The 25780-nt window shown below is 33.4% G+C and overlaps 1 protein-coding gene across 3 annotated transcripts; it reads left to right on the forward strand.

Moving 5' to 3' along the window:
* The first annotated feature begins 1465 nt into the window (after positions 1-1465).
* Positions 1466-10548, forward strand: LOC127723165 (uncharacterized). Of its 3 annotated transcripts, none has more exons than XM_052229673.1 (2): positions 1466-1576; positions 3169-5184. In XM_052229673.1, the coding sequence occupies exon 2, from the start codon at positions 3255-3257 to the stop codon at positions 4740-4742; it is 1488 nt and encodes a 495-aa protein (XP_052085633.1). In that variant the 5' UTR covers positions 1466-1576; positions 3169-3254; the 3' UTR covers positions 4743-5184. The 3 variants fall into 3 exon arrangements, with proteins under 3 accessions (XP_052085633.1, XP_052085635.1, XP_052085634.1); XM_052229675.1 differs by lacking the exon at positions 3169-5184 and adding an exon at positions 8740-10548 and having other exon boundaries at positions 1467-1576; XM_052229674.1 differs by lacking the exons at positions 1466-1576; positions 3169-5184 and adding exons at positions 7040-7148; positions 8740-10548.
* The last annotated feature ends 15232 nt before the right edge of the window (positions 10549-25780 follow it).

The raw sequence follows: 25780 nt of genomic DNA on the forward strand, positions 1-25780 counted from the left end.
AAAAAAAGGGATCATAGTAGTAATCGTAAAAAAAAAAACTGGACAACACAATTGACATCAACATCTACCAACACCTGACGCGAATGAAAATAAACACAAACATATACACCATACACCATACAATCAAAACCTGCACAGTTCAGCTATCAACAGGATAACCACTTACTTTAGCAAGGAAATAAAGAAAAAAAAAACGACATTATTTAGAAATCGTGGTCTACATGTGCTCGCTTATACAGGAAGCTAGCTTAGGTAGTTACAGCTGGAAATTTCCGTTTAAGAAAAGAAAAAGAATAACAGTAATATTAAATAACATTTAACCCCTTCACGCACTCGACAAAGCAAAAAGCAAAGGGATAGTGATTTATTTTTATTTTGTTCATAATTTCAACGTGAAAGCGAGTGTATCATCATGGACCAAAGGTATCTCAAAAACCTCCTTTAAATTTCAGTCGGTAATTATCACCGGTCTGAGCGGAATTGCTGTTTGTTCATCCACTGATGAGACGGAAAAGGGGGAGGGAAAGTACTGAAAGAAGACAAGTTTGGCATGATAATGTGTTACATGCATGAGATCACCCGTGGTTTTTGGTAGGTTCGTGTTGCTCAGTCTTTCGTCTTCTATGTTGTGTTTGTCTACAGTTGTTTGTCTTTTCGTCGTTTTTCGTTATGATTTGCCATGGCATTGCCAGTTTCTTTTCGATTTATGAGTTTGCATATCCTTTTGGTTTCTTTTACCTCTCTTTTGTAAATCAGAAATCTCGTTAGTGGTCTATATATTTTAATATACTAGTGTTTTGTAAGCTATATGAATGAAGGATAAGTACTCAACATAATATATATAGATCTATAGATTTTTACTGAAATATATATGTTTTTTTTTAAAGAATGATTTGATTGTTTTCGTGGATTTTTGCGATAACAAATAAGCGGCATCAGATCTTTCACGATCATCAAAAAGCGGAACCCGATAATTCACAATCCGAAATATCAAATTTTTGCAAATATTCCAATTTTTGCAAAGTTTCTGATTAAACTCAAACAAAAAGCTCTAAGAACCATTTTAAACAGTAATATGGAACGAAATTTTTTTTTTTTTGAGAAAAGTATAGTTTATGCATTCTCAATATGACAAACAAGTCATGTTTGTTCACATTTTTATTTCTGTGGGAGTTGATGAGTAGTCTGCCTTTTGTAGTTTTGTAAATACTGCGTATTTTTTTTTACAGTTTTATTTTTCTAATATTTGGCATTATAATTCATCAAATTAGATTTTTTACTGACGTTGAATGTGTCTTCTCGATAAGATTTCCTTCACGATCATATACCAGATCTTTCACTATCCAATCGCAATACTTGACCTCCGTCACATATTCTTTCACGATCTTTTTTCTCAATATACGGAATGATAGCCGTGATATTGGTCAGCCGTTCAAATAGATTTAAAATACCTGTACATACCCGTAGATCTATTTATAGACCAGTCCGTTTCTATTTACTTATGTTGATATTGTTATCCAGTTGCTATAGGTTGAATACAGTTTCTGGTGTTTGTTATAACTGAAAACATTTGAAGGTAATTTTAATTAATATTCGTTCATTATGTTCATGTATCAAAACACTAATTTTACCTGTATTGTTATTGTAAGATAAATTGTCATTGGTCGGTGGACAAAATCTGGAGCTGAATAGTATTGATTAACTGTAAACAAACATATATACAAATGGCGAATTTCTGTGTTTTACTTTGCTGTAGTGCGTTTTTCACATATACGAAGGCACTTGTTTTTTAAAGATTCCTATTCCAGTAAGGGTAATTTTTATAAGGAAATGCTGCGTGATTGCCAATAAGACTACACTATCCATACAAACAAGGTCAGGAACAAAGATTTTATGAACAATTACAGGTGACTGTAGTACGGTCATCAACAATGAGCAAAACTTATACCATATAGTAAGTTATTATAGGCCCTGGTATGAAAAAATACGAAACAATTAAAAAAACCAATGGCATGATTTATACTACAACAATGTGTGAAAAATAAATAAACAGACAGCGACCAACGATAGACACAGGATTACACGAAGTTCACGATATGAAAAATAAAGTAGTAAAGTTTATGTAGAACCTAGTTTACATTCGATTGTACATCTATCCGAAACTATAAATGTAGACGTCTGTTTGCCTTTTTTCTTTTTAGGATAGAAATAAAGTCCTTAAGAAAATTTGTATTCATTGTGTAGAAATTACCTCTGAGAATTCTAAAATAACGTGTCTGTATATAATGTACTCCAATAAGGATTATTTAACATATTCACATACACTAATGGCAGTGAAAATATGAACCAAGATGTGGGTGAGGAAATTGTTCGACTATCAATAATATAAAATAATTTTAAGACTAAATTCCTAGAACCTGCTGTTTTTTTCTCGTCTTAGCTCTAGAAAGTTTTTGCTTTGAGGAACATACATGAAACTTAATACGATAACTTATTTAACATAGTTATATATATGCTACCATGCGATTTTTCTTGTGTACTCCTTATTAAAAGCGTCCTGACAGAGAACATGCATAGGGGAGGGTTAGGCACCCGCCACATTCTGCATGTGCCTTTCTGTAATTCAGTGGTTGTCGTTTGTTGTTGTATATCGTATTACAATTTTGTTTTTCATTCATTGTTTTTTACATAATTCAGGCCGTTAGTTTTCTCGTTTTAATTGTTTTACATTTGTCATTTCGGGGCCTTTTAAAGCTGACTATACGGTATGGTTTTTGCTCATTGTTGAAGGCCGTACGGTGACCTATAGTTGTTAACGTCTACGTCATTGGGTCTCTGGGTGATAGTTGTCTCATTGGCAATTATACCATATATTCATATTTTTTATATAACATTGAAGAGCTCTACATGGAAGGGACGTATTTTTTGTCATCAATTTTTCACACTGCAAGTATCTCCCGTTGAAGTAATTGGTGCATAGGAATCCTTTAATTTTTGATTTTCTTTAGAAGGTCTACTTCAAAGCTTCCTTGCAGAGGATATGCATAACATTGGAGAGTTCTGCTTGAAAGGGAGATATTTTTTTTAAAATCAGTTTCCTACTGCAAGTAGCTTCCGTTGAAGTCATCTGTGCATAGATATCTATTTATTTTTCATTTTTAATTGCAGAATATACCCTTGGACAAAAGAAGTGCATATTAACTTCATATATAATACACATAAAGGACTTTTATATCAGGCGATAGCATTGGAAAATGTCGAAAAGAACGTCGAAAAGAACGTCGAAGATTGTTAAACCGGTGGGTTCAGATCTAGATCTATGTACACAACATCGGGAGAAATATGTCAAATACTGTACACAACACGATAGTCCATGTTGTGCTAAATGTACCGCTGAGAAACACGTGTCGTGTAAAGAAATCATATCATTGGATGAAGCTGTTCGCCATTTTAAAGGGTCCGTCGCATTCAAAAAGATTGAGAAGGGTATGGTTGATGCTGCCAAAAATCTCAAACAAATCCGAAAAGAAAGTGAAGTAAACGTCTCTGTTATTACAGAGGAGAGAACGAGAATTGAAAGTGAAATTCAGCAAGCTAGAAATAAAATAAATAAATATTTGGATAAAATACAGAACCAAATGTCCAAAGAATTACACGAAGTTACACATAAGGTAAAGAAAAAGAGCAGTGATTTGAATGTTGTCATAAATGAAATGGAAAGAAGCATTGCAAACCAACAATCTAAAATAGATAAAGTTAAAAAGGACGCTACAGATGTTCAATGTTTCTTATCTATGAAGTCAACGGAAGCGGAACTGAATAAAATTGATAAAACAATAAATACTATCATTGATGATGGTGAATTTGGCATTTTAAGTATCAGTTTCAATCTCGATCCCGCCATGGAGAATTTGGCGCTAAACGCAAACAGTTTCGGTCACGTGATAGTGGAGATTAAACCCTTTCTCAGTAAAAGCATAGAGGAAATAAGTTTGAATTTACAAAGAACAATAAACACACAGGTCAAACAAACAGAAGGTTGTTGCTTACTAGACAACGGAACGTTGTTGTTTTCGGATTTTTTGAAGGACCGCGTGACTGTCCTCAGTGATAACAGAGAACTTGATATTCAAATTCCGATAAAATCCTCACTCCACGGTCTCACGGTTATCGACAGTCAAACAATAGCTGTCTCCCCCGGAGGCTCGGCTCCACATGTAATAAACGTTGTCGACATTAAAGACAAATCTATCAAAAAGACTATACCAGTTCATTCCGAAGTTGATGGTATGGTATACAGAGAAGAAAATTTAATCTACTGTGCAAGGGGAGACGGTATTAAGATGACGAATTTTACAAACGGTGTCACGGCTACAATTCTAAAGTGTAATCTGGGCCAGTTTGCTAACATTGCCAACTTTAAAGACAAACTGTTTGTCACAGACAGAGATGAGCATACGGTTACATGTTGTGATCTGAAAGGAACTGTTCTTTGGACATTCAAAGACACTGAAGTCCTTCAGAGGCCATGGGGTATAACAGTTGACAAGGACGGGAACATTTATGTCGTTGATTGGAAAGATAAATTGGTAGTTTTATCAGCTGATGGCAAACGGCACAAACAATTACTTTCTGCCAAAGATGGACTGAAAAGCCCGACTACTTTATTTTACCATAATCATACCAATCAGCTGCTAGTAGCAAACGAGAAGAATAATGCTCTCCTGTACAAATTAATATAAATCAAGTGCATGTTTGATAGTTATGTTAGATATCACTTCTAATCAGTGAATTGTATTGAATTAAGTCAAAATAAACAAAATATTTTAACACAACATTGTTAGGGGATGTTTCGTTGGATTAACTGAATTATTGTATTTCAAAAAAAAAATTTTGTAGAGACTAATCAATCGATATATAAGTAAATTGTGTTTAAAGATTTAAAGTAAACTTTTTAAAAAAATGTTGTAAAATCATTTTGATTTGTCTTCTTGGAACCAACTGGACTTTGCTTGTTAAAAGTTAGAAACACGATTGTGCATTTCAATTATTGAAATTCTGTAATATGTCTAAAAGGAGATATGTGATACACATAACTACGACAGTGACAGCAAACGAACGACACACAATCAAATATATGTACAGTATATTTATATAGTATATTAAAAAGATAACAGGTATTGCTCGATGTATCATAAATTTTGGAAAGCATATGGTCGTCCCGAGTCTGGGGTATACCCCCTTGATTGGAAAATATATATCATTTGTCCAAAAACATTTTCAATTTACTCTGCTCGGCGGTTTATTTCCCATTTTCGGTGATTACGCCCCCTTGTGAAAATCATGGAGAAAACTCGAGAACTGCAAAAGATTCTGTCTTCATGCACGGTATAGGCAGCGTCTGATATTAAATTTAAGGAGCCATGATTTCTGTAAAAATCCGATTAACTTCTTTGAGCGTGCTTTCAATAACTGGAAGTAATCTTTGATTCGCCTGTTCTTGCATCGTATTGTCTACTGAAAATGCTATATTTATGTAGATAAGATACTGAGTGCTCAGTTTTTCTGAATACATAATTTAAAAAAAGGGATCATAGTAGTAATCGTAAAAAAAAAACTGGACAACACAATTGACATCAACATCTACCAACACCTGACGCGAATGAAAATAAACACAAACATATACACCATACAATCAAAACCTGCACAGTTCAGCTATCAACAGGATAACCACTTACTTTAGCAAGGAAATAAAGAAAAAAAAACGACATTATTTAGAAATCGTGGTCTACATGTGCTCGCTTATACAGGAAGCTAGCTTAGGTAGTTACAGCTGGAAATTTCCGTTTAAGAAAAGAAAAAGAATAACAGTAATATTAAATAACATTTAACCCCTTCACGCACTCGACAAAGCAAAAAGCAAAGGGATAGTGATTTATTTTTATTTTGTTCATAATTTCAACGTGAAAGCGAGTGTATCATCATGGACCAAAGGTATCTCAAAAACCTCCTTTAAATTTCAGTCGGTAATTATCACCGGTCTGAGCGGAATTGCTGTTTGTTCATCCACTGATGAGACGGAAAAGGGGGAGGGAAAGTACTGAAAGAAGACAAGTTTGGCATGATAATGTGTTACATGCATGAGATCACCCGTGGTTTTTGGTAGGTTCGTGTTGCTCAGTCTTTCGTCTTCTATGTTGTGTTTGTCTACAGTTGTTTGTCTTTTCGTCGTTTTTCGTTATGATTTGCCATGGCATTGCCAGTTTCTTTTCGATTTATGAGTTTGCATATCCTTTTGGTTTCTTTTACCTCTCTTTTGTAAATCAGAAATCTCGTTAGTGGTCTATATATTTTAATATACTAGTGTTTTGTAAGCTATATGAATGAAGGATAAGTACTCAACATAATATATATAGATCTATAGATTTTTACTGAAATATATATGTTTTTTTTTAAAGAATGATTTGATTGTTTTCGTGGATTTTTGCGATAACAAATAAGCGGCATCAGATCTTTCACGATCATCAAAAAGCGGAACCCGATAATTCACAATCCGAAATATCAAATTTTTGCAAATATTCCAATTTTTGCAAAGTTTCTGATTAAACTCAAACAAAAAGCTCTAAGAACCATTTTAAACAGTAATATGGAACGAAATTTTTTTTTTTTTTGAGAAAAGTATAGTTTATGCATTCTCAATATGACAAACAAGTCATGTTTGTTCACATTTTTATTTCTGTGGGAGTTGATGAGTAGTCTGCCTTTTGTAGTTTTGTAAATACTGCGTATTTTTTTTTACAGTTTTATTTTTCTAATATTTGGCATTATAATTCATCAAATTAGATTTTTTACTGACGTTGAATGTGTCTTCTCGATAAGATTTCCTTCACGATCATATACCAGATCTTTCACTATCCAATCGCAATACTTGACCTCCGTCACATATTCTTTCACGATCTTTTTTCTCAATATACGGAATGATAGCCGTGATATTGGTCAGCCGTTCAAATAGATTTAAAATACCTGTACATACCCGTAGATCTATTTATAGACCAGTCCGTTTCTATTTACTTATGTTGATATTGTTATCCAGTTGCTATAGGTTGAATACAGTTTCTGGTGTTTGTTATAACTGAAAACATTTGAAGGTAATTTTAATTAATATTCGTTCATTATGTTCATGTATCAAAACACTAATTTTACCTGTATTGTTATTGTAAGATAAATTGTCATTGGTCGGTGGACAAAATCTGGAGCTGAATAGTATTGATTAACTGTAAACAAACATATATACAAATGGCGAATTTCTGTGTTTTACTTTGCTATAGTGCGTTTTTCACATATACGAAGGCACTTGTTTTTTAAAGATTCCTATTCCAGTAAGGGTAATTTTTATAAGGAAATGCTGCGTGATTGCCAATAAGACTACACTATCCATACAAACAAGGCCAGGAACAAAGATTTTATGAACAATTACAGGTGACTGTGGTACGGTCATCAACAATGAGCAAAACTTATACCATATAGTAAGTTATTATAGGCCCTGGTATGAAAAAATACGAAACAATTAAAAAACCAATGGCATGATTTATACTACAACAATGTGTGAAAAATAAATAAACAGACAGCGACCAACGATAGACACAGGATTACACGAAGTTCACGATATGAAAAATAAAGTAGTAAAGTTTATGTAGAACCTAGTTTACATTCGATTGTACATCTATCCGAAACTATAAATGTAGACGTCTGTTTGCCTTTTTTCTTTTTAGGATAGAAATAAAGTCCTTAAGAAAATTTGTATTCATTGTGTAGAAATTACCTCTGAGAATTCTAAAATAACGTGTCTGTATATAATGTACTCCAATAAGGATTATTTAACATATTCACATACACTAATGGCAGTGAAAATATGAACCAAGATGTGGGTGAGGAAATTGTTCGACTATCAATAATATAAAATAATTTTAAGACTAAATTCCTAGAACCTGCTGTTTTTTTCTCGTCTTAGCTCTAGAAAGTTTTTGCTTTGAGGAACATACATGAAACTTAATACGATAACTTATTTAACATAGTTATATATATGCTACCATGCGATTTTTCTTGTGTACTCCTTATTAAAAGCGTCCTGACAGAGAACATGCATAGGGGAGGGTTAGGCACCCGCCACATTCTGCATGTGCCTTTCTGTAATTCAGTGGTTGTCGTTTGTTGTTGTATATCGTATTACAATTTTGTTTTTCATTCATTGTTTTTTACATAATTCAGGCCGTTAGTTTTCTCGTTTTAATTGTTTTACATTTGTCATTTCGGGGCCTTTTAAAGCTGACTATACGGTATGGTTTTTGCTCATTGTTGAAGGCCGTACGGTGACCTATAGTTGTTAACGTCTACGTCATTGGGTCTCTGGGTGATAGTTGTCTCATTGGCAATTATACCATATATTCATATTTTTTATATAACATTGAAGAGCTCTACATGGAAGGGACGTATTTTTTGTCATCAATTTTTCACACTGCAAGTATCTCCCGTTGAAGTAATTGGTGCATAGGAATCCTTTAATTTTTGATTTTCTTTAGAAGGTCTACTTCAAAGCTTCCTTGCAGAGGATATGCATAACATTGGAGAGTTCTGCTTGAAAGGGAGATATTTTTTTTAAAATCAGTTTCCTACTGCAAGTAGCTTCCGTTGAAGTCATCTGTGCATAGATATCTATTTATTTTTCATTTTTAATTGCAGAATATACCCTTGGACAAAAGAAGTGCATATTAACTTCATATATAATACACATAAAGGACTTTTATATCAGGCGATAGCATTGGAAAATGTCGAAAAGAACGTCGAAAAGAACGTCGAAGATTGTTAAACCGGTGGGTTCAGATCTAGATCTATGTACACAACATCGGGAGAAATATGTCAAATACTGTACACAACACGATAGTCCATGTTGTGCTAAATGTACCGCTGAGAAACACGTGTCGTGTAAAGAAATCATATCATTGGATGAAGCTGTTCGCCATTTTAAAGGGTCCGTCGCATTCAAAAAGATTGAGAAGGGTATGGTTGATGCTGCCAAAAATCTCAAACAAATCCGAAAAGAAAGTGAAGTAAACGTCTCTGTTATTACAGAGGAGAGAACGAGAATTGAAAGTGAAATTCAGCAAGCTAGAAATAAAATAAATAAATATTTGGATAAAATACAGAACCAAATGTCCAAAGAATTACACGAAGTTACACATAAGGTAAAGAAAAAGAGCAGTGATTTGAATGTTGTCATAAATGAAATGGAAAGAAGCATTGCAAACCAACAATCTAAAATAGATAAAGTTAAAAAGGACGCTACAGATGTTCAATGTTTCTTATCTATGAAGTCAACGGAAGCGGAACTGAATAAAATTGATAAAACAATAAATACTATCATTGATGATGGTGAATTTGGCATTTTAAGTATCAGTTTCAATCTCGATCCCGCCATGGAGAATTTGGCGCTAAACGCAAACAGTTTCGGTCACGTGATAGTGGAGATTAAACCCTTTCTCAGTAAAAGCATAGAGGAAATAAGTTTGAATTTACAAAGAACAATAAACACACAGGTCAAACAAACAGAAGGTTGTTGCTTACTAGACAACGGAACGTTGTTGTTTTCGGATTTTTTGAAGGACCGCGTGACTGTCCTCAGTGATAACAGAGAACTTGATATTCAAATTCCGATAAAATCCTCACTCCACGGTCTCACGGTTATCGACAGTCAAACAATAGCTGTCTCCCCCGGAGGCTCGGCTCCACATGTAATAAACGTTGTCGACATTAAAGACAAATCTATCAAAAAGACTATACCAGTTCATTCCGAAGTTGATGGTATGGTATACAGAGAAGAAAATTTAATCTACTGTGCAAGGGGAGACGGTATTAAGATGACGAATTTTACAAACGGTGTCACGGCTACAATTCTAAAGTGTAATCTGGGCCAGTTTGCTAACATTGCCAACTTTAAAGACAAACTGTTTGTCACAGACAGAGATGAGCATACGGTTACATGTTGTGATCTGAAAGGAACTGTTCTTTGGACATTCAAAGACACTGAAGTCCTTCAGAGGCCATGGGGTATAACAGTTGACAAGGACGGGAACATTTATGTCGTTGATTGGAAAGATAAATTGGTAGTTTTATCAGCTGATGGCAAACGGCACAAACAATTACTTTCTGCCAAAGATGGACTGAAAAGCCCGACTACTTTATTTTACCATAATCATACCAATCAGCTGCTAGTAGCAAACGAGAAGAATAATGCTCTCCTGTACAAATTAATATAAATCAAGTGCATGTTTGATAGTTATGTTAGATATCACTTCTAATCAGTGAATTGTATTGAATTAAGTCAAAATAAACAAAATATTTTAACACAACATTGTTAGGGGATGTTTCGTTGGATTAACTGAATTATTGTATTTCAAAAAAAAAAATTTTGTAGAGACTAATCAATCGATATATAAGTAAATTGTGTTTAAAGATTTAAAGTAAACTTTTTAAAAAAATGTTGTAAAATCATTTTGATTTGTCTTCTTGGAACCAACTGGACTTTGCTTGTTAAAAGTTAGAAACACGATTGTGCATTTCAATTATTGAAATTCTGTAATATGTCTAAAAGGAGATATGTGATACACATAACTACGACAGTGACAGCAAACGAACGACACACAATCAAATATATGTACAGTATATTTATATAGTATATTAAAAAGATAACACGTATTGCTCGATTTATCATAAATTTTGGAAAGCATATGGTCGTCCCGAGTCTGGGGTATACCCCCTTGATTGGAAAATATATATCATTTGTCCAAAAACATTTTCAATTTACTCTGCTCGGCGGTTTATTTCCCATTTTCGGTGATTACGCCCCCTTGTGAAAATCATGGAGAAAACTCGAGAACTGCAAAAGATTCTGTCTTCATGCACGGTATAGGCAGCGTCTGATATTAAATTTAAGGAGCCATGATTTCTGTAAAAATCCGATTAACTTCTTTGAGCGTGCTTTCAATAACTGGAAGTAATCTTTGATTCGCCTGTTCTTGCATCGTATTGTCTACTGAAAATGCTATATTTATGTAGATAAGATACTGAGTGCTCAGTTTTTCTGAATACATAATTTAAAAAAAGGGATCATAGTAGTAATCGTAAAAAAAAAACTGGACAACACAATTGACATCAACATCTACCAACACCTGACGCGAATGAAAATAAACACAAACATATACACCATACAATCAAAACCTGCACAGTTCAGCTATCAACAGGATAACCACTTACTTTAGCAAGGAAATAAAGAAAAAAAACGACATTATTTAGAAATCGTGGTATACATGTGCTCGCTTATACAGGAAGCTAGCTTAGGTAGTTACAGCTGGAAATTTCCGTTTAAGAAAAGAAAAAGAATAACAGTAATATTAAATAACATTTAACCCCTTCACGCACTCGACAAAGCAAAAAGCAAAGGGATAGTGATTTATTTTTATTTTGTTCATAATTTTAACGTGAAAGCGAGGGTATCATCATGGACCAAAGGTATCTCAAAAACCTCCTTTAAATTTCAGTCGGTAATTATCACCGGTCTGAGCGGAATTGCTGTTTGTTCATCCACTGATGAGACGGAAAAGGGGGAGGGAAAGTACTGAAAGAAGACAAGTTTGGCATGATAATGTGTTACATGCATGAGATCACCCGTGGTTTTTGGTAGGTTCGTGTTGCTCAGTCTTTCGTCTTCTATGTTGTGTTTGTCTACAGTTGTTTGTCTTTTCGTCGTTTTTCGTTATGATTTGCCATGGCATTGCCAGTTTCTTTTCGATTTATGAGTTTGCATATCCTTTTGGTTTCTTTTACCTCTCTTTTGTAAATCAGGAATCTCGTTAGTGGTCTATATATTTTATTATACTAGTGTTTTGTAAGCTATATGAATGAAGGATAAGTACTCAACATAATATATATAGATCTATAGATTTTTACTGAAATATATATGTTTTTTTTCTTCAAATATACCTTAATTTATCCTTGGTTTTCAAATGTTACGATTTGAGAGTCCCGGATGAAGGTAAATCCAGCAATGCGCTTCGGACACACGCAATTTAAAATAATGTGTTATTTTCAATCTCACTTTCATTTTATATTTTCTTTTTCTTATTTTGAGACTGAATATTAACCAAATATACTCATCACAACACTTGTTATCTTTAACTATCGAAATTAAACTATATTTTCCGAGAAACTGTTTTTAATATACATCGTTACACACATTATAAATAAGATACATAACTTAATATGAATTTTAATAAGCATTTAGAATTTCTTAATTAAATTTTATCACTCCAACCCGTTGATAACAACACTTGCATGTCCCAAGTCCCAAGTGTGGAGTCTGTAGTACAGTGGTTGTCGTTGGTTCATTTTTGTCAAATTTTTTCTTCGTAAATTGTTTTTGTTGTAAAAAAGGGGAAAGATACCAAAGGGACATTCAAACTCATTATTCGAAAAAAAAAAAACAAAAACAAAAAAACAATGCATCGGCAAAAAAACGAAAAACGACGAAAAGACGATCAATACACAAAAAAACAACACAGAAAATGAAAGACTGAGCAACACGAACCCCACAAAAATAACCGGGGGTAATCCCAGGTGCTCTGGAAGAGTAGGCAGATCCTGCTCCATATGTGACACCCTTCGTTAGTTTTTCTCGTTTGAATTGTTTCACATTTTCATGTCGGGTGGCCTTTTATTGCCGACTACACGGTATGAGTTTGTACTCATTGTTGAAGGCCGTACGTTGGCCTATAATTGATTACTACCACTTCATTTTAACTCTGACGGATACTTGTCTCATTGGCAATCATACCACATCACCTCATTTTTATATCGTCTATTTGTAATTAATAAAGAAGCTTTGAGTAAACGTAAATAAATGAATATGTTGCTTATATAACTTGAATAATAACAACAACGTTAATTTCTATTTGTATTAATTATTTTTTTTGTCTAAATATGTTGATTTATTTATTTTTTATTGTCTGCACGTATGGTTGAAATAATCGTATGCTTGCTTGCTTGATTTAAGACATTACGCCATGTGATTGTCCTTCAGATGACCACCGATGACCCCCAATGGTCATGTGACCCGGTATAAACATAAATTGTACATACAAATATAAATAGACAAATGGTTCTTCCTGTGCGATTCCTTGTTGCACTTTTCAATTTTGAAATTTCTTTTTTTATAACTGAACATGCTCAGCACATGCACTATCCATCTCCCACTAAGGGCCAAAATAAAAAGTGACATGCATAAGGACCTAAATGAGGTCGAATTATTGTCTTGCAAGACATTATTATATTTTCAAAATTGAACCAAACTGGCTGCTAATAGAGAAAAAAAAACAAGCTTTAATTTTTGTCTAAATCGTAGCTATATATAATGCCCCTTTACCACCCAGAGGCAAATATTTCATGTATATTCAGGACGAGAAAACATAAGCTGAATGTAATAGGTATATTGACCTCTCAAAAAATTGATGCAAGTGTTTCATCACGTGGAAACAGTGTGGCGTTCTCCCTACACGAGGCATCGGATTATTCAACGCCCCCGTTCCGATGTTGAAGGTGGTTTTTAACGACCTTGACTACCCACTAGGGCTTTGCACGGTCGATAGACTAATTCTACCGTTCCGAATGGACATGGCTGGGTATTAATACACTCCGCGTAGCCAAACAGATGCCCAACTTCGACAAGGTTTTCCTGCCGGACTGGAAAAGTCCAGAAATTACCATATAAAACTCACACGGAAACGCTTTATTTCAACCAACAACTATCTTATTTATTCTAAGATACATTATTTGTAATTGTATATCGAATATTGTTCGCAAATATAGCTGCTACTGTCGTAAACAGAACGGACGAAAATTTTTTTTTTACAGCAATACAATTGAATTATTAAAACATATTAGATTAAGTAACAATGAACTTAGAGAAACTGTACAACAGGCTAATCTCGGAAACATAATTAAACATTCAGATTTGAAGTTGCTTTATCTCCAGATTTTTGAGTGTTTATATAAAACTGTACAAATATATCTAGATAACAGTTCGAGATAAAAAAAAAAACATACACGGACATGACTGACTTCCTTGTTACTTCTTTTTATTTGGATGCCTTTTCTTCTTTTTTGAAGACTACTCGGTTTTAGCTGAACAGAACATACACGTTAAGATCAGAATAATATAGAATAGTATACTACACTTTATGACAAATATTCATTAATTTCGTGCGTATATATTAGACTCGAATTGATAGTTATCTGCAAAGTGAAAATCTTACAAAAAAGTTTCTAATTTCAGTAAAAATTAGGCCAAATATGACGATATATATAATCGCACCCTGTCCTTTTTATTTTTTGTTTTTTAATTTGTATTATTTTGAATGTCGGCTTCTATGCACCACCTTTATGCAAATCATGAATCCATCACCGACAAAGCATTAATTAGTCAAAGTATATTACTGTGTCAATTATTCTTATGTTCATCGTACAATTTGTCAGTTGGTATAAAGAGTTGACAAAACGCAAATTACAAAATATTTAACCATAAACAATCTCTCCATAGAAATCAAGAAGGATTAACTTTATATTAAAAACTATTTGTAGATGTTAGCTGCTATAATAAATATAATAAAGGTGTGACATATAATGGAACAGTCAATGTAACAGTTGATGGAAGACCTTGCAGAAACTGGAAGATGTATCATTCTCAATAGGCAAACTATTCTGAAGACAATAGCTACTGTAGAAATCCAAGGCCAGATGCTTTAAGAAAACCTTGGTGTTATACTGGAGACAACTATGTACTTGGATTATGTAACATTCCGGCTTGTGGCAAGTGTTATATATATCATAGCGTAAGAAACAGAATAGAAAACCTTGATATACTTTGAGGGGCGTAAAAGTACATTATAGTAAAAGCGAAAAGATGTTTTTCCGATGGATTGAACACTATTAAACAATTATGGTACATTATCAAGTAAAGGTCAAGTAGCATTGACAATGTGAAGTTCATTGATTCCAGAAATAAACCCTTTTTTGAAACAAATCGGTACCAAAAAAAAAAAAAAAATTGCATACTGTTCTTTTTATAGACTTTGGACTCCCTTAACTGCAAAATGTCTTAACATACAATTCACATGTTCCCTTAAGATATTAGTGTTTATCTGCATTTTATCCAAAGTATATATATGAAATACTGAAATTTTCGTACAATGAATATTGATATATGGAGCGGCTTATTTATAGCTTTGAAAGTTTAAAAATACAAAAAAAAAAAAAAAAAAAAAAAAAAAAAAAAATAAAAAACAGAATTAAAATACAATTATCTATACATACTGCCATCTAATAATATTTTATAGGAAGGATCAATTTCCCCTGTATTTATTTTACTCATAAGGTCAAAATCTGAAAGTTGTCAAGTCCAAAAATTAAATATGAAAGAGTCTATCATATACCTATAGTTTTTATCAATTTTCTATATTTCCATGAATTTAAATCAAAATGCTTTTCTGCGCTTTTTTTTTTTGCCGTTGAAGGCATATTGATACAACATTTCAAATTTTACACGTTTTTAATCAAATTTTGCATTGCAGGACGTCGCTAACCAAATTGAATCAATTTGTATCCAAAGACAATACATAATTAAAGTTCCAACAACATTTGGTTTTATGTTAACGATGTCCTTCTAAAATACTTTTTTTTTAGATAAAATCTCCAAATTTGTCAAAATCTGTCAAAATTGCGATTATGGGCTATCAACAATGAGCAAAACTCAAATGACAAATGTAAAACAATTCAAACGAGAAAACTAACGGCCTGATTTATGTACAAAATACGTAAAGAACGAAAAACAAATATGATATACAGCAACAAACGACATGTCTATCTCAACTCAATAGCGACTTGACTTCGCGGTTTAAGATCATCAGACATGTCAGATGCAATAACTTGAGTTTCTCCTGAATGATTGGAATTAAACTTGTACAAATGGAAGACATAAGGAAGAGGTAATGATTTTAAGGTCGATTTTTCAAAAGTCAAGGTCATTGTTACTAACGATAAATTATGTTTGTTAGAGTTTGTTTCGGAATGGTAACTTTCCGTTTTTGGTGTATTATGAAATTTGCATAGATAGAAGATATAGAAATGCACAAGAAATCTATTGATGTTCAGGTCAATAAATCAAAGGTCTAGGTAGCAGCTAATAACTATATACTGAAAATAAAGGAAACAAAAAAATTCCAATGAGTTGTTTCTTCTGGATCCCAATTATTGACACGTTGACTAATTGTGTCTGTTTGGGTTACTCACTCAATTTTGTCAGTTTAACGGAATTATAAACAACTGTCATACAAGTGGGAGGTTTAGCTAGCTATAAAACCAGGTTTAACCCACCATTTCCTTCGGAAAATTCCTGTACAAAGTCAGGAATATGACAGTAGTTTTCCATTCGTTCCGTTTAAATTTGTCTGGGTTTATGGATTTGCCCCTTCTTTAATTTACCATGGAGTTACCTTGAATAAAAACTTTGAATCGTAATCTCTTAAGATATAAGTTTTTGAAATTTCAGTAGTATTGTTAAGCATTTGCTCCTCTGGACGGACAGAAAAGCTAGAGTCGGGAAACCTTGCCCAATTTTCTATAAGTGGATGAAAGATCTTGAATTGTAACAATTTGTTAATTTTTCAAAGAACACTCGACCGATTTATTTAAGGTGGTTGAAATTTCTTGAAATGTAACTAATTTTTTTTTTAATTTGTTTAGCAATACTGTTGGCAGTTTGTCTTCAGACCTGGCTTGTATACCAAAAAATCAAGCAATGTAACGCTGTTTGTAAGGACTCTCAAGTAATTTGGGCACAAAAGAGGTTGCACTTCTGTGAATATAGACAATGCAATTTCCCATAGGAACTCCCTTTGCGGCTAAAGCTGTGCCACTTTTACTATGAAGTTTCGTAAAAAATTATATCTTAGAACGGAAAGTTGATATGCACTACGTTTTTATTCAAAGGTCAAAACATAGGGCTGTGCGGCATATTTTCAACATTTATATGCCCCGAACTTCTAAGAGTTTGAACTTATACTAAAATTCTGTACTACCCCTACCTCCACTTTGGGTATTCCTCAGAATTCATTTTTCACCGCTACCGTGTGTTTTTATACTGGTAACATTCCCAAGTTATTTCTCAATGAGATGAAATATAGAGATCATATCTGGGAACCAGTACGTAAACAAAACAAAATATCTATGAATATTATATATCTCCCCAGAAGAGGCGTGGCTTGTGAAACAGCTGTTATTACAAAGTGTAACCTAGAGTGAGAGACGATTCAGCTCTATATCGTAGACTAAAAACCTATCTATGATTGTTCAGGATGTTCTTTTTAGTAATTGTGGGAGTATATGTTCGTTTTCCAAGTTAATTGTCACATCTTAATCTTTTATCAAGAAGTTAATTTGATGTGATTTATAATCAAAAACGACATTGTTGAGGGCTTTGTCAGCGGAAACAGTACATATACGTCATGGAGGTAGGACAAGTGTTAAGCAAAATTTTGGTCTTTGAAGAAAGTTGTAGCACGAGTGTTCATAGACACATTAGGTCTTGTATCCTGATTTGTATCAACGACCTCACAGCTTTGAGCATCAACATTTTCTTTTTGAAGTTTTTCCCAATGTCTGGAATAACTCCCGACTGAATCAATAATATTGTCATAGCAATGTTTCTACAAAAAAAAGGTTCATTATATGTCGGCCTTTAGGCAAACACATTTCGTAGGGAAGTGTTTGTTTTTACAATGTTTTGGTCACCTGTTATAACTTGGCCAGTCGGATCATATATGAAAGTCGTCAATATTGAAATTCTGCAACACATTGCAGATGAAAAGTTTGATGGCATTGTGTGTGGTATAGGTTGATATGATAATAGGTACAGCCTGATCTTTGAAATAGGGAGGTATTTTAGATTTAAGTGATTTGAATAATAATCAAAATCATTATCATAAAACTGTTGGTAATAATTTATTCAGATTTATCATATCTTTTTATATTATTGTTTTAACTCTAAACTAAATGGATTGCAAAATTTTTAAATTGTAAATTGTAAAACTAGATTGCAGAAATTCGACAAGTGATCTTCATTACAACGGCACTGTCAACATATCAAGACATGGAAAGAAATGTAAAGGATGGATTGGTAAACGGTACCCACATGAACGTGAAAACTACTGTAGAACTCCTTCAAATGATCTTGACAACGCTGGTGGTCCTTGGTGCTATGTTAATGCCATAGATGAATGGGACAGGTGTAACATACCTATATGTGGAGGTAGTACATGATAATAATGGTTTCTGTCTTGTATAGGAATCCATATTGCCTTTTTAAATAACCCCGTTAATGGAATTATTTTTAAGATGCACATAGGCATTTTTGTTTACATATACCGATAATAGCTTTTGAAATAAATGATAATCTATTTATATCCTAACATTTTTTGGGGCAATCACTGAGAAAGAAAAGTAAATCATAAACAAATTAGAACATATAGTATGATTGCAATGAGACAAGTATCAACCAGAGTTCAAATGACGTGAATGTAGTAAATTATAGGTAACCGTACAGCTTTCAATCATTAGCAAAACCACTACCTTATAGTCGGCTATAAAAGGCCCCGACATGACAAAATATGAAACAATTCAAACTAGAAAAACGTACAGCTTTATATATAGCAAAACGATGTACGAAAAACAAATATGACAGACATGAACCAACGACAACCAGTAAATAGTAGGCCCTTAACTCGGGACAGACACATACATAATGTGGCTGGGTTAAAAAAAATGTTTCAGAGCAGGTCAACCCTCCCCTAACCTTGGACAGTGATGTAACATCACAGCATGAAAACAACCTGTAAATATCAGTTGCAAATTGCTGCACTCAATAGATCGATACCAAGAACACAAAAAAAAAAAAAAAAAAAAAAAAAAAAAAAAAAAGAAACAACAACATCTAAAATAAAAACAATCAACACACAGCACCGATACAAGAGTACTCCCAGTTACTGAAAGCTAGTTCAAAGCCGTTTACAACTAATAAAAAATCATTATCAGTCAGTATTCATCCAATATATTTTGTGCAATGACGTCATAAACACTCTTAGAAACGCATGACCTTGTGCCAAAAGTAAACAGTATTGACAGGATGTAAGATCATAAGTTCTCGTAAATGAACTGCAATATATAAGTTTTGTTTTAATGTTTGAAAAACAAAATCAATGTTGGTACCGATAAAACAATATTTAAAGATTTAACTATAGTGCTGAATAGATAACCTTTAAGGATAAGTTTATTCAAAGGATCAATCAGTTTACATGGATCGTATCTAAATTTGCCTTCTCTATAAATAACATCATCGTAAAATTAGTATTTGCTATCCCATTTTTAAGAATAATTCGATAGATATAGCCAAACTTCCAAACAAAATCTTTGTATCCATGAAATAATTTAATAGAAGTTTTAACTTGTGGTAACGAAATCCATGAATTAATAATTTACGAGCTATTAGGGATGTCAATTCGGTGAAGAATTACTATTCGAGTACTCGTTGGCTTTATCGAGCGATGCTCGAGTACTCGTTCAGATAAAAATATCTACAAAATGGTAACACAAAATTATACCCATTTTACGTATTGTGGGTCGTTATATAAATAATAATTTAACTTATTTACAGGAAAAGAACAATGTGTGACAAAAAAAACACATAAAAAACTAAAATATATCTAATAATTCACAGATTGTGTACAAAAAATACACCAAAACTATTAAATTTATTATTGAAAAAACTTCATAATTATTGAACTTGATAAGAGTGGCGAAAGATACCAGAGGAACATTCAAACTCATAAGTCGATAATAAACTGACGTCACCATAGCTAAAAAAGAAAAACACCAACAGACAGACAGTAGTACACAAAACACAACATAGAAAACTAAAGACTGAGCAACAAGAACCCCACAAAAACTGGGGATGATCTTATGTGCTCCGGAAGGGTAAGCAGATCCTGCTCAACATGTGGCACCCGTCGTGTTGGTCATGTTCATACAAACCCGTTGAGTTCGGTAGGTCACATTCGGGGAAAAGGGAACGGGATTGTTGTTACGACAATTGAAACATATCCTTCGTCATCTATGAAACAGATCTTACATAACGGTCAACCAACTAGTCATAGCGTCCGTAAAATTTACGAAGGGATGATCTCAACTTCACCGCTTGAAACTCTTGGTTTAATAGCTTCCATGTGAGCAGCAAGGAAATCATGACAGGAAATACATGTCCTGGAATATATTATCAACTGGGAGATATATATATATATATACCGTATGCCGGCGCTGCTGAAATGTTGCTACATAGAAAAGGAAAGTTCACATTGGGAAGCTGAAATCATCTCTTTAGTCGTAAAGTTTTGTTTTCAACCGACCCTCATTGTCAATTTCTAGATGCACAAAAATGGCCTTTACTGTGATTGTATTTGCCCATTCTCATAATGTTTTGCTCCGTGTGGAGTATGTTAGGAACTATTTTCCATATCATGTGATTTTCTTTCTTACAAATCGTTCAAATTTCTCCATATCTTTTTCCTAGGTAAGTTCGCATTTTACTGAATATTCCATTTTATTTCACAGTTTGAAACGATGTTTATGTTTGACGAATAATTTCAAAGATATTTCACTTGGGATTACTAACTTATTTCGTTTGCCATAAAATTGAAAAGCATTTTATACGTAATAACTATTTTGTTGTTGGTTAGGTTGTAGGCTATCGCCTTTTACGCTGTCCTGAACGATTTTGGTATAGCTAATTTCAATCTTGTCCGTTTAGAAATCCAGTTTCTTTTACCTTTAAGTATATTATATATATACATATGGACGTATAATTTATATCACTATTTTCGAATTGTGTTGAATAATCATCAACTCTATTCATTAGTATTTCAAAGTTATGTTTTAAGTTATTTGATTTACCTCACGGATGTCGGTCATTTGGCTAACACATTTCACATAATGTTTACAATGCTAAGGTCACCATTAATAACGTGACTAGCAGAATTATATGAATTGGAAACTTGCCAAGTGCAATAAGTCATATAATAAATAGAATTACAGTTAATCCTACTATAAAGGTCACCTATTTTCGAAAATTTTACGGACGCCATCACGAGTTGGTTGACCGTTATGAAATATCTATTTCAGTGATGACGACAAATATGTTCCAATCGTCGTAAACACAATTCCGTCCTCTTTTTCCCGGATATGACCTACCGAATTAGACTTATCACCGGGTTTGTACTTATATGACCAACATGACGGTTGCGACATCATTACATAACATCATTCCGATTTTTGGTTGTATTCGTGTTGCTCAGTATTTAATTTTATATGTTGTGTTTTGTATACTGTTGTTTGTCTTTTGGTCTTTTTCGTTTTTAACCATGGCGTTGTCAGTTTATATTCGACTGATGCGTTTGAATGTCGCTTTGATATCTTTCGCATTTCTTCTTTTCAGGTCATCCTGTTTTGTTCTCTCTGTAGTATTACCTAGGTTTTTTTTTCTTTTTTTCCTCAATTCAAAGGTCAATTCTCTTATAAGGTCAGTTTTCTCTTGTCCAAAGGATGACCTTTACATACAGGTTTGACTGTACTCACAGTTATATATTTGGTAAGGCTATTGATTATTCTGAAACCGTGAACATGAAAATACCAGATTGTACTAAAAGTTTAAGAAACATCACCGAAGGGAATTTTGTTTTCGAAATGCAGTAAAATTGGTGTTTATCATAGTACCATTGACAATTAGACAACTATCCATTAGTGTCCAATGAAATGATTTCAAGCAACAAACTATAGGTCACCATATATCATTTAACAATGAGCAAAACTCATACCGAATAGTCAGCTATAAAAGACCCTGATATGACAAACTGTGAAACAATTCAGTCGAAAAAGCCTGATTAATTACTTAACAACATGTCAGACAGCAACTTACGACAACAAATGAATTGCATATTCCTGACTTTGGGCAGGCAAATATAGAATATTGCGGGGTTAAAAATGTTTTTTGAGCACTCAAACCCCTCCAAACATAGAATAGTGGTATAACATTACAACATCAGATCAATTGTGAAAATCAGCTGGACTCATCAGAATGACACGAAGCACAAAAACAACTGTCACGAAGATATAATACACACAGTAAAGATGTAAGAGTACCCTTTCCCTCGAATTAGATTTATTACCGGGTTTGTACTAACATGAGCAACACGACTGGTGCCACATGTGGAGCAGGATCTGCTTACCCTTCCGGAGCACATGAGATCAACCCAGTTTTTGGTGGGGTTCTTGTTGCTGAGTCTTTAGTTTTCTGTGTTGTGTACTATTGTTTGTCTGTTTTTTTCTTTTTTTGCCATGACGTTGTCAGTTTTTTTCCGACTTATGAGTTTGAATGTCCCTTTGGCATCGTTCGCCTCTCTTTTAAAAAAATCATTCTCCCAGACTTAAGTATCAATCTTTGACATTGAACGGATTTAGTTTAAAGACGTTATAAACAGTCTGATATAATCACGACCTCGTGCAATGCCGATATTTTTTCTTTTTGTTCGTTTTTACGATTTTTGTACTTAAGTTGATCTTAGATATTTTAGATAGTTTCACTCTCTATGAAAAAAACATGCCAAAATGTCGAAACAGAAACACTTAATTGTTGGTTGTTCCTGACACAATTCATTTATGACGTAATATACTTACTGATGATGAATGGTTGTCAAACGAGAGGGGGTTTCTCGGGTTCAATCTCATCGAAGAGCGTTAGTCCTGTATCAAATGATAAATTATGTTAGCACTAAAATCGATATCATATATGTATTTCGAAATAATTCGAAAACATTTGTACTATGCAAGATCTTAATCTTGAAGGCTTTCGCTTCCAGAGCACCTGATATCACCCCAGTGATTGGTGGGTGCATGTTACTTGGTCTTTATTTGTCTGTGTACTAGGGTACTGATATATATTGTTTGTCGTCTTCAGTGTTTGGCATGATGTGTCAATATCTCACGACTTATGAGTTTTGAGTGTACCCTCTGTGGTATCTTCCGCCCCTTTTTGTACCATGTGATTGACGCTGATAGACATTAATGTTCGTTATTTACATTTCAATATATTTGATTTTGTCGGTACAATGTGTTTTCTATTAAATACTAAATGTTTACAACCAAATCTTAACAGACAAATATGCTTGTCAGTACCTAGAACTTTTGTAATAAAAATACATTTGAATTATTAGCTTGAACGTCAAGGGAGGTCTCACATCTGCATTACATTTGAATAAACAAATTCATAGAAAAATAAGTGTTCGTTATTTTAAAATCTTCGTTCAAGTGAAAATATTTTACATTCAGAAAAAAATTGAATCTTGTTTTGGGCATTGATTATTAATTTCTGGTGTCAAAATAACCAAGGTCTGAATTTTGAGATTGAAGTTGCGTTGTAGCTATACAGGTTGTCATAGCATCAAGGCTCATATTTTTCATCTTTAAAATATTTTTCTGACGGGCAAATTTTTCCGATCGCGGGGGCTTCAGAGCGCATTATACAAAAAAAAAATAAAAATTGTTAGTCCAGACTTGAAAGCCAAGGGAGATCTCACATCTGCATAACATTTGAATAAACAAATCCACAAAAACGAGTGTTCCTTATTTTAAAATCATTCAAAACTGCGTTCATGTAAAAATGTTTTATATTCAGAAAATAATTGAATCTTGTTGTGGGCTATTGCATTGAGTGGCTTTGTATTTTTACATGTTGTCATAGCATCGGGGCTCATATTTTTCTTCTTTAAAATGTTTTTCTGACGGTCAAATTTTTGGGGTCGTGGGGCGTCAGAAAGTATTACACAATGAAAACATTAAAATTGCCAGCTCAGACTTGGGGCGGCAAGTTTCTGTCTCAAAATCGTCATAGATTCCTTTTCAAGTAGATAAGTCATACACCAGTTCATTTTTTATTCATTTCAGCAACGAATATGACTATACTCTCATTCACGTATTACCCCCTATCCAATTTCGAACAACGAATTGATTGAACAAGGATATTGCTTCTACTTAAATAGGTGCAGTATGTCCAGCTTTAGTTGGCAATTTGGAAACACTAGACAGAAAAATAAGATACCAATACGGTGAATCTGTGATACTTACCTGTAAACCTGGGTACAAATGTATTGGACAAAAATATTTAACGTGTCTGCAGTCCGGTCAGTGGAACGATACAATTCCTAGATGTGACGGTTTGTATACATCATAATGTCTGCATGATATTGAATGTAGGTTTATATGTCAATTTGGTAAATTTAGATAATATCTAGTATAATACAATTTTAGTGTTATATTTAACATGAATGCAAGTGTTGTCAGGCTAGGTAAACCCCAACCGTAATTGAAAGTATCGATACAGTAGTTAGATGTCTGACAGAATCGAAAAGCGGACACATGTTAGAAATGATTACTGTTGAGCTACTGACCAAATATGAAATGGTGTCATTCTGTTAAGTAGTGTTGCAGAAATTTTTGACAAACATTTATCAGTTCATTTAACATATTGAAAAAAAAGCAAAGTATCGGCAAAGAGAGAGAGAGAGAGAGAGAGAGAGAGAGAGAGAGAGAGAGAGAGAGAGAGAGAGAGGAATACTTGCGTTGTACGTTTAAGATTATCAACAGCAAGAACCTTGACAGCGCAATGATAATTATAGCAAAACTTTCCTTAAAAAATGAATAAACCTTACATCACTAAGTCTGCAAAAAGTAAATAAAGATTTAATATCCATCCATCTAACAGTAAAAGAAAAATTATTTAGTATTCTTGGATATTCAGCAAGTACCAACAATTATTCGTAAAACGGTATGTTTTGGAATAATTAACATGTTCGTTAAATATGAATTGCAATCAACTAACAACTAATAACTTAAGACTGGAAATGTTTTATTTTCATGAATACTGCTAGATTTTTATGCGCATTTGATAAGATATGTTATAATAATATTCAGTCAAATGTTGTATATCGAATCGAATGATATAGGTTACTCAGCAAAATTTCTAAAAATTTCTACTAATTAAAGAGAAATGCATTGATTTTGATATCAAACGTATATATTTGCACTACAGATGGATATAACTGCTTCGGTCCAGCACAAGACAGTAAATGTAAAAAAATTAAACAACGTTATAAATTTTATGCGTCCGAAGCAGTTTTCTGGATTTAACTTCATCAGAAAAGTTCAAAGCCGAATATTTGAAAGCCAAGGATGTATAAGAACCAATACAGTTGAAGAGCTATATGACCAGGAAGGACCTAAAATATAGGCAAATCCATCTAAGGTCAACTTTACCTATATTGCCGAAAGAAATACGAAGACCTAGCAAATAACTGTCCTCTAGTCATCATAAGAAAACAGAAAGGAAAGGATGAAATAGTATTTTAATATGACGTCCTTTTTCGCTTCTTAAACAAAGTCATGTTTTAATAAAACATGGGATGCATGTGATTGACGTCACAATTAAAATTATAACGTCATTTGTATTTTGAACAACGTCTGAGATCAAATGGATGTTTGTGTTGGTGTTGCTTGATAGGATATTAAATACAATCAT

This window comes from Mytilus californianus, unplaced genomic scaffold, assembly GCF_021869535.1.
Source record: "Mytilus californianus isolate M0D057914Y unplaced genomic scaffold, xbMytCali1.0.p SCAF_13, whole genome shotgun sequence".
In the NCBI taxonomy this organism is placed as follows: domain Eukaryota; kingdom Metazoa; phylum Mollusca; class Bivalvia; order Mytilida; family Mytilidae; genus Mytilus; species Mytilus californianus.